Raw genomic sequence first — 10,262 nt, forward strand, 5'->3', positions numbered from 1 at the left:
CAAACTAACTAGACTCTCAATATTGGTGTCTAAACATACATTTTCTGGGTCAAGGAATACAATAATGCAATTTAGAATATTTAATATGGCGGCCATCTTGGATTTCCAACATGGCGGACATGTGCAAAACTAGAAATGCCAATTTCTCTGCTTTCAAACTAACTAGACTCTCAATATTGGTGTCTAAACATACATTTTCTGGGTCAAGGAATACAATAATGCAATTTAGAATACTCAATATGGCGGCCATCTTGAATTTCCAACTAGGCGGACATGTGCAAACCTATAAGATGAACCACTATATGCACTGGCCAAGTTCACTCAGTGGAACTGGCCTGATACACATGGGGAGGACAAATTTGTTATAATGTTTGGCGGTCTGCATATAGAGAAGGCAATGTGGAATACGTATGGTGACTACTTAGAGGGTTCTGGTTGGACCAATGCGTTGACACAAGCAGGTGTTGCATCATCAGGCACTTCCGACTCTTTTCTGAAAGCCACACATATCACCAGAACAAGACATGCCCACCAAGTGACTGCACTGGCTCTCGCAAAGCTACAGCAAGATGCATTCCTGGACACAGTTGGGCCACACATGCAGTGATCAAGCCAATGAGGCATGGCGGTTGGTAATGGTCGAGAAGAGTCCAACATTTCAGTATTTGGATACAGTTCTAAACATGGAACTTAATGGCCTCATCTTTATCAGATCACACCGCGAGAAAAACTTTCTTTTGTACGTAGAAAGCCTGAAGGCATTGGTTCCATGGTTCTTTGCGTTAGACCACCACAACTATGCCGATATACATTCGCGATATGAAAACTCTACAGCCCCCAATTCTCAATCAGTTTAAAGAAAATGGTCACTGGGTCATTTAAAAAACCAGCAACAGGTTCTCGGCCATGCCAATAGATCAGGCCCATGAGCAGAACAATGAAGCCGTCAAGGGCTCTGGGGGTGCAGTTGGTCTGATGGAAAATCCTTCTGCCTTCAGGAAATGGATGGTGTCGGGGCCTGAACAAGTGAGATTGCGGACAGAATTTGAAGATGAATATCTGTCCAATGAAGAGATCGAGCACAATCATCATCATGAAGAAGGATTGCCCACACAGAGGACGTTCAGGGAAGAGGCTGTATGTCATGCTAATGTCATCAGTAAATACGCATCTAGCGATACGTACGTTTGCCAGAGGACTCCATCAGCACTGTGTGATTTACGCTAGAGCCAAACAAGCAGTAGCGAGGCATCGTCAGACCCACGACACCGGCGACACAGGAGCCCGTGTGTAGACCTGAAATGCATGCAGCCACGAATGAAGCGAGCACTGTAGGTTGGGTAGACTTGTTACTGAGAGAGGGTAGACAGTATCGGCTGGATTTGTACGCTTTCTCTGTCTCTCTGTCTGTCTCTGCCTCTGTCTCTTTCTCTTTCTCTCTGTCTCTCTCTCGCGCCCGCTCTCTCTCCCTCTCTCTTTCACTATCTTTCTTTCTTTCGGTCTCTCTCTCATTCGCTCGCTCGCTTTGACCCTCCTTCTTACTCTGCCTCTCTGTCCTTTCCTCCCGCCCTCTCCCTTCTGTTTCTCCCCTCGTTCCTTTCTCGCACCTCTCTCCATCGCCCCTTTCTCTTTCGCGCTCTTTCTATCTGCCTATCTATCCCTCTCGCACGCGCTCTCTGCGCCCCTCACTACCCCTTTTCTGAATCTCCATGTCCATACCTTCCCTCCTCCCCTTTCCTCCCCTTCTTCCCCTCCCCTCCCTTCCTCATCCTCCCCTCTTCCTCGCATACACGTGCACGCGGCGTCACCTCACTCGCTTACCGATTCTGAGCCGCAGCTGCTGCTGCGGGCGATGTCGTATCTTGAAATTGGTCACCGAGCTGAGAAGGTCCAGCGAACAGTTGGCGATCTCTCTCAGGTGCACCTTGCCGTTGCGCTGCGGCAGGCCGGAGACTACCATGTAAGCGTCGCCTATAGTTTCCACTTTGTAGACGTCATGCTGTGATATGATGTCGTCGAAGACCGAGTACAGGTCATTGAGAAAGTCGACAATCTGTAAGCAGCGGAGATAGCATTTGTGTAGTTGTGCTCACAAGACTGTGCTCGCGTGTGTTTGTATTTTTACTCGTACTCGTATTTGTATTTGTAGTTGTAGTTGTAGTTGTAGCTGTTGTTCTTTTGTCGTACTTGTACTTGTTTTGTGTTTTTACTTGTGTCTGTACTTGTAATTAAAATGGTCTTTGTACAGTACTTGTAGTTATACTTATATTTGTACTTTACTTGCTTTACTTACTTACGTATGCCTATTTATTGTATTTGTATTTGTATTTGTGATTTTTCAATTTACAATTTTTTAATTATTATTACAAAATCAATTTTTTATTCATACGCGTGATTTGTTTCCCTACTTGCACGAGTATGAATAACATGCATCAAGACGCGGGGCATCACCAGGCAGGCCTGGAATCCACAGAAAAGAGGAAGAGGAGAAGGTCCAGAAACACGTGGCGTAGAAACACCCAGGCAGAAATGCAGAGAAGCGGGCACTCCTGGAGGGAGATGGAAAAAAACAGCCCATGGTCGAGTACGCTGGCGGAGCGTCGTCGATGACCTATGCTCCTCATGGAGCTAAAAGGCCTAAGTAAGTAAGTAAGGACGCGGGGCATGCCGCGTACAGCCACCATGATATACTTACCTGCAGAGGAGATGAGTCAGACGCGATGGTCGTGAAGCCCACTATGTCGCTGAAGTAGATGGAGACGGAATCGTACTGCTCCGGCGGCACTGGCTTCCCAATCTTCAGCGAGTCAGCTACCACCCTGCGCAACGTCGGCGTGCGTGCATAGTAAAGTGTACATCGTTAGATGTGTGCATTGTGAGACATGATTGTTACTGTTAGATGACGATAGTTGAGATAAAACTATCATAGATATTAAAGGCGTATAGACTATTATATTGTCTATTTCTTTTGAAGGGTGAATGTGTAGAGAGAGCGCAAGATAAACAGAGAGGGAGAGGAGGTGGGAGCCAGATAGACAGACGGACGGATGGACGGACGAACGGACGGACAAACGGACGGACGGACAGACGGACAAACGGACGGACGGACGGACGGACGGACGGACGGACGGGCGGGCGGGCGGACGGATGGACGGACACACAGACGGACGGACCGACCGACGGACGGACCGACAGAGGGAGAGAGAAAGAGAGAGAGAGAGTCAGAGAGGATGCGAGAGAGAGAGAGAGAAGGGCAGAGAGAGAGAGAGAGAAGCGAGGAACAGAGAGAGAGAGAGAAGGGGGAGAGAGCGCGCGATATGAAGAGAAGACTAGTAGAGTAGAGCAGCCCCGACAGAGTGGCAGTTATACTTACGACGTAGCAATCGATAGAGCAGACGATTCTGTTCTGCTTGCTCGTTCAAAAGAGTCTGCCCCCGTGCGGCTTCTTCCACGATCGGCCTACCAATGTTATTATTGTTGTAATTCTCCAATTAACTTCATGATTTGTCGATGAGGTGATATCTGTTGATGGAGAACAATGTGCTCTCATTAATTAAGTAACACTTGTCCTACATTATGATTTTTGATCAGCATTAGGGTATCGAGTCAGTACTGCAGAGTCGATGGATAAGCGTCTTTTATATAAACGCGGTTAGTTTTACTCATTGCGTTACACAAACGCGCAAATTCCAAACATGCGCGCGAATGTAACACACACACGCACGCCACGCCACGCACGCCAACGCCAGCGCACCACGCAGTATATATAACCCCACCCCCATTCAGCACACTCACGTGCCGCGGCCATGATGACGCAGCTCCTTGCGTATCTGCGTGAACGTGGGTAGTCCGTCCGGTATCTCGTGCCCAGCAGGGTTCGCAGCAGACGTCAGGATGGCGGTGATTCAGTTCGTCTGCTAGGCGTCAATGTCGTGTGAGCGTCCAGGACGAAACGGCGTTCGCCTCTCCCGTTTATCGGAATCCTTACTGATGGCCGTCTCCGAAACGGACACAACACTGGCGAGCGTTTAGTGTTATTCGACCGCGCAGCGATTGCGTTGCTTAATATATAGTTTAATGTTTAATTATTGTGGGGGGGCAGACAAGTTCATGGCGTTAGTTTACTTATTGAGAATAAGTGGGGGGCACGCGGGATTTGTTTAGCTGAAGTTATTGGCTAGATACCAATTGAATGATTGCATGGCAATTGAAAGGCAGTACATTCCTCAGTATAAACAAGAGGTTATTGTCATTAAATCTTAATAGCGGCAATGCAGTCATTATACTGAAGTAAACTATGTTTTTTGTCGGATTCGAGGCAGGCGTTCAAGCCGCAAGGTGTTCACGTTGATATTTCTTTTCAATCGCTTCGAGCGTGTGTGAAATGCCAATTTAGTCGTGGAGTTAGCATGCGAAAGCATGATCAGTAAGATACTGAAGACAATGAAGCAGTATAAGTTGGGGAAAACATGTTGTTTGAGAGGGTGGTGGGGAGGTTTGAGAGGCGGTGGGAGTGGTTTGAAGGCAAGGTGGTAGAAGGTTTGAGAGGGCTGGTGGGGAAGGGTTTGAGAGGGTGGTGGGAAGGGTTTTGAGAAATATGGCAGGGAGGGTTTTTGAGATGGGAGGTCGTGGAAGGGTTTGAGAGGTGGGTAGGGAGGGTTTTGAGAGGGTGGTAGGGAGGGATTGAGAGGGTAGCTGGGGAGGGTTTGAGAGGGTGGTGGGAGGGTTTGAGAGGTGGTGGGGAGGTTTGATGAGAGTTGGTGGGGAGGTTTGAGAGGGTGGCTGGGGAGGATTTGCGAGGGGTTGGGGGGGGGGTTGGGGGGAGGGGTGAAGGTGGTGGGGGGTGTTTGAGAGGGTGTGGGGAGGGTTTGAGAGGTGGTTGGGGAGGGGTTTCTGAGAGGGTGGTGGAGGATGTTGCGGAGGGTGGTGGGGAGGGTTTGAGACGGTGGTAGGAGGTTTGAGAGGTGGTGGGGAGGGGTTTGCGGCGGCGTAAATGAGATGAGGGGTTCGAGGGTTGGAATGAAAGGTTTGGTCGAGGGTGGGAGAGGAAATATGTAGGTGGGTTACTGTAGGAAAGATGATGCGCAGTGTGCTGCGCAAGGATTCGGCCTGCTTGGTTCGCGACGAATGAAAGTGATCGGACGAGGCGCGCAAGGCTTTGCGACGAATGACGGCGAGCTACGTACCCCTGCTGTTTTCCGTCAAAGTTTACGGTCGCGGACTAGCGGAGACAGACTAGTCATACATGATGATACGAAACTGTACACATCGCCCTTTCTTGTGTAACCCCCGCGCGGGTCGGCGGGAAATTTCTCGGCCTCAGAATTTCCGGAGCGCGGTCCACTGTTCCCGCCGTAGCATTGTCGGTTGCCGCTGGTATTCAGCTTATGTTTGAGGGCCGCTTTATGGTAGGCTGACCACCTTGTTGTCTGGTGATCTTTAAAGACAAAAGAGAACGACGCTGTTTAACTCGTGTGTGAAACTCCCGCGGATGATTGACGTAGGTCGGCCGCAGACCGCGTACGACTGAAGCCATCTTTGGTGAGAAAATTATCGAGAATAGTGAGTATGAATAACTAGTTACAAATCGACGGGTGCCGTATATAAAGATATAAAATCTAATGCACGTTTAGAAAAGAATAATATAAAGATGGCGGCCTGTGGATTAACTACTTCTTTAATCTAACATCACCCATGTGACTGTGTAAACCAATTCATTGAAACCGCGACGGTCATTGTCTGGGTAGCGGGCAGTGTTAGTGCGGAAGTGGCTACTATGTCAGGAACTATTAGCAGCTATAATACTTAATATATATCATATAATATTATATATATATATATATATTATATTATATATATTATACATATAATATATATATTATTAAGTGATTATATATATATGTATAATACTATACAGTTATCTAAACAGCATTTACAATTATACATGTCTTACCATTCCTGCATATATATGTACCTTGAAATGATCCGTGCTCGACTGAGCTCGATCGTAACAACTTAGTATAACGCTGTGAATAATCAACCGCGTAAAATACCGAACCTGTTTACAGCTTAATCTAAATTACTTACTTAATTTCACTTACTTTTATTTTTAATTTTAATTTTAATTTTTTTTAAATTAAATCCTTAGCGCAGAAACTCGTCGTTGCTCTTATCATTGTCTTTCTTGTTCTGTCCACCGAGGAAGCTTGGTAGTGCCGTAGTTCGGTTATCCTTGAGCCAGCCAGCGAATAATCGCGAGACAGTGGTCGACTGTGTGTTGTAACAACAACGTCATTCGTAAGAATATAACGCTCACTAAATGGTTAACGTATACTACTACTACTAATTAATATGTATAATAATTAATTATTATTATTATTATTATTATATATTAGAGCTTAGCCATATACCCGTCGCATGCGCCGTTAGGGTGGTCAAGAACTAAAAAAATAATATAATATAAAATAATAAAATAATAATATTAAAACAATAAGATTCCGATAGGTGGCGTCGTGTTTTCGTGTTGTTGTGACGTTGCCATGCAAAAATTTCCGCAGCATTTTATATGGTTTTTTTAAAGTGGAATGTGAAAAATAATAAAACTGTATGGAAAAAAAGTAGCCGCATGGCAACGTGTCCAATGATGTGTAGAATGTTCGTACCAAGTTTGGAGAGAATCGTTGACGGGTGCGAGAAACGTAATAGGCCGGAAACACCGACACCCACACACTACACACACAGCACACACACACACACACACACACACACACCACAGAAAATCCCCATTTATAAGTAAGATTATTAATAGACAATTAATACTGGTAGTAGTCATATATAATAATAATAATAATAATAATAATAATAATAATAATAATAATAGCTTTAAAACATCGAGTGATGTGCTCGTCGAACCATCATGAAGTCATAGTAGTGGATCTACGTCCCTTAAAGACGGTCCAAGCTTCACACATCTAATGCACGTAGACAGGGTTTCCGTACTAGAATGCTACGTGTAACAATATATCCTAGCGATGTTCCTATGCTGGTGTGGGATAGCAAATGTGTGGCCGCGTTACAGTACCTTCAGGTTGCCGTGAGACTGAAGGTGGCTCTTGTGCAAGTATTCCATTCCCGACGCAAGGTCCATTAGAAAGCTGTACTTGAAGTTATTGTCCAAGCTTCGAATGTCGTGGCGTCTCGTATTATATCCTAAACAGATGTGTCGCGACAATTATCACGCACACATGCCGCGCACACACACTGTGCTGTGCAAGCATCGCTCACGCGCACACACACACACAGCAGGCACACACATTACACAGAGCACACACACAGACACACATCACGGCGCTGCGCGCACTAAGACGCACAGACGCACACGGCACACGCACACTGCGCGGACGCAGCACGCATAACAGCACCACACCACCCATCGACAGCACAGTCAGGTTCACACACACACATATAACACGCAATGGGTCACATGCACACGCGGGCAGCGCGCGAAACACACGAGTCTGAGGGCGCACCCGGGGTAGCTCGCCCCCCCCCAAAAATAAAAAAAACACGCCCGCCCCCCCCCCCGCAAACGGCACACAGCACACGCAACACAGGCACGACGCACACGCAGCCAAGACGCAGTCACGCACGACCGCAGCACGGGCGCACGCACACGCATACACATCACACAGCACACGACACGCGCGCTGGCAGCGCCAGACGAGCGAGCACACGCTCGTACATGTCTATATGTAGCTTATAACCTTCATTTTGAAGCTGCAAGCAAAAGATATCTGTCATAGTGAAGAGTTAGATTGATTACACAATGAGGCTGCCTTTTGCGACACATATTCCCAGACCGAGACAGATGTTTGGCGGATCCCACACGGACGGCGCTAGTTGCCGGATGAATTTGTTCAGGTTATCGGTGGGATCAAGTCCTGTCATTCTGCAAACAAAACACACAGCGTGCGAGAGAAACCCCGGCACGATGAACGAGCCTTGCATGCGTACACTATCAATGTTGCCGTTCCAATATCGGTTTTCTTAGAAATTATCTGGAGTTTATCGTTTTTTCTTATTATGGTAACGTGCATCTTCTATTATCGGATTTATTCTAAAAACGCATCAAAGTTCGGTGTATGACATGTCTAATATGTTCAATATTGCAAAATTTTTAATAACCTGCAGTTCAATCCAATTATCTAATTGACGAGAGTAATATTCGTATTGGCTGATAATCGGTTTCAACATCTCTTCTAATTCAAGGATATTACATCTTTTGTTATTTTCTTTCATGTTACTGGTTAAGGGTCATAAATGGCGGTGCTTCATCATTTGTCTACGCCGGAATCGCATTCCAAGCCAATGTTTGGACGTAATGACCCGTCGCATTGCATAACGCGCGCGATAGGCAATCGTCTGAGCTGTACGGAAGCGTGCAGCAACCGCGGCGGCGTAGCCATAGAACTAGAATAGAACTTCTAGTCTATTTTATTCTATTCTAGTTCTATGGGCCTGAGCTCGTGTGCCATCTTGTTCACTTACGTCATTAAACTCACAGCATCACCGTGGCGTGACGTTTGCATTGTGTTGTTTGTTGATTATGTTTCACAGCGGCAACCATAGCGGGCCTTCGCTCGATCCCGCACCGTCGTGAAGATCTGGCTGTAACTGTCTCATGTCGCCAGCCGCTCTTCTTTCGCCGACCGCGAGCAGCTAGCGTAGCCGCTCGACGGAGCGCGCTTGCCGATAGAGGGCTCTAGATGGTAGGCCTTTATTCGCGACCGCGATCGCGTGCGGTGAGTCATTTTCGATACCTCCCTGTAAGAAGGTGGATTATGTTTATAGAGGACGCTTCGTGATTGTAGGGCGCGGGGCAAGCTTAGCTTGAAGGTTTGAGTCGTGTAATCGCGAATTAGTTGAATTAGTTTTATGGGTTATGGCTTCGGTTGTGAATCATTCATGCATCGGGTTAGAGTTAAGGTCTAGGTCAAGGTCAGTGTAAGATTTAAGGTCAGGGTAAAGGTAAGGGTTGGGGGGTTAGGGTTATGATTAACGCCAGGGTAAGGCTCTGGGTTAGGGTAAGGGCTATAGTAAAGGTAAGGGTTAGGGATATATGTAGATATTGTGATTACGGTTTTGTTCGATTTTAGTTATATCTATCCATATTTTACCTTATATTGCGTTATCCCCTACTTGTTACAGTACTTTATCTCTCACCAATAGATGCGCCTGGAATTGCTCCTCGTTGTAACCATCTTAATGATTTGGATGATGTGTAATATGTTGGCAGACGATCGGGACAGCCAGGCCTGCGTGTACTTACTTCACTACCGAGAGCCGGCGGACATGAACCGCTTTCTTCGGGTTTGTCCAGTCCACTCATCTCGATGTGCGCTAATCGATTAGTCGCCATGCTCATTAACAGTAGCGAGGCTTCAAACTTTGATCGTCTGCGTAGCAGAAAAGAGCCATAAATGATGGGGCGGGAAACACCTCTTCACTGGGCGATAAAAATGTCCACGTCTGGTACTGACACAATTCATGCTTTTTTGCTCTTTGCCTGACCTGTTCTGGTAGAAAGAGTCCCATCTTTCTTTTCATAGTGATATATATATCAAAGTAGAATTTTGTATGCTACTTTGAGATGGCATATGGGCCTTGCAACTGTGTGTGTGTAGCGTGTTTGTGTGTACGCTTGTTTGGTGAGTGCGCGCGCTTGCGGGTGTGCGTGCGTGCGTGTGCGTGTGGTGTGTATCGTGTGTGTGTGAACCGAGTTAAACGCACCTTGTACATGTAGTATACCGAATGATGAGACAAGCCGGCGATGAACTACGCGAACAGATGGGCGAGCAACTGCTATTGATGAATCGACATAGCGTGTCTGCAAAAAACATAGACAATCAGCGTCAACGCAATTACCACTGCGACACGTAGCTCATTCGCATTGTAGCAGTAAAAACACAAGAGTGCGAACTTTCGCCATCGTAACGAAGGAGATTTTGAGTGGTCTCCACTCAGTTAAATATGACGCATGGTCAGCGGTTAGACTGAGGTGTACTACAGGTGACTGCCCAGCAAAAGATTTCAACAACCTCACACTGCGTAGAAACGTATTAGTCATTTATATTAGCAATATATATATAATCCTTATAATAATAATATTATTACATTGAATCAATATATATTATAGCTATATATATATTATATATATTATAGTAGCTGCGGTACCCGCTGCGGCTTGGGATAATAATCGTGCA

At 46.3% G+C, this 10,262-nt stretch overlaps 1 protein-coding gene across 1 annotated transcript in view; it reads right to left on the reverse strand.

Annotated features, from left to right (window-relative positions):
- LOC106814705 (atrial natriuretic peptide receptor 1-like) overlaps positions 1 to 10,262 on the reverse strand; it is a 32,614-nt gene that overhangs the window by 12,010 nt on the left and 10,342 nt on the right. Inside the window, exons 8-9 of the mRNA XM_014819052.1 lie at positions 1,822 to 2,053; positions 1,186 to 1,296 (exon numbers count right to left, since the gene is read on the reverse strand). Of these exons, the coding sequence (XP_014674538.1) occupies positions 1,186 to 1,296; positions 1,822 to 2,053 (343 nt within the window). The remainder of the gene's footprint in view (positions 1 to 1,185; positions 1,297 to 1,821; positions 2,054 to 10,262) is intronic.

Source organism: Priapulus caudatus, unplaced genomic scaffold, assembly GCF_000485595.1.
Source record: "Priapulus caudatus unplaced genomic scaffold, Priapulus_caudatus-5.0.1 Scaffold966, whole genome shotgun sequence".
Classification (NCBI taxonomy): domain Eukaryota; kingdom Metazoa; phylum Priapulida; class Priapulimorpha; order Priapulimorphida; family Priapulidae; genus Priapulus; species Priapulus caudatus.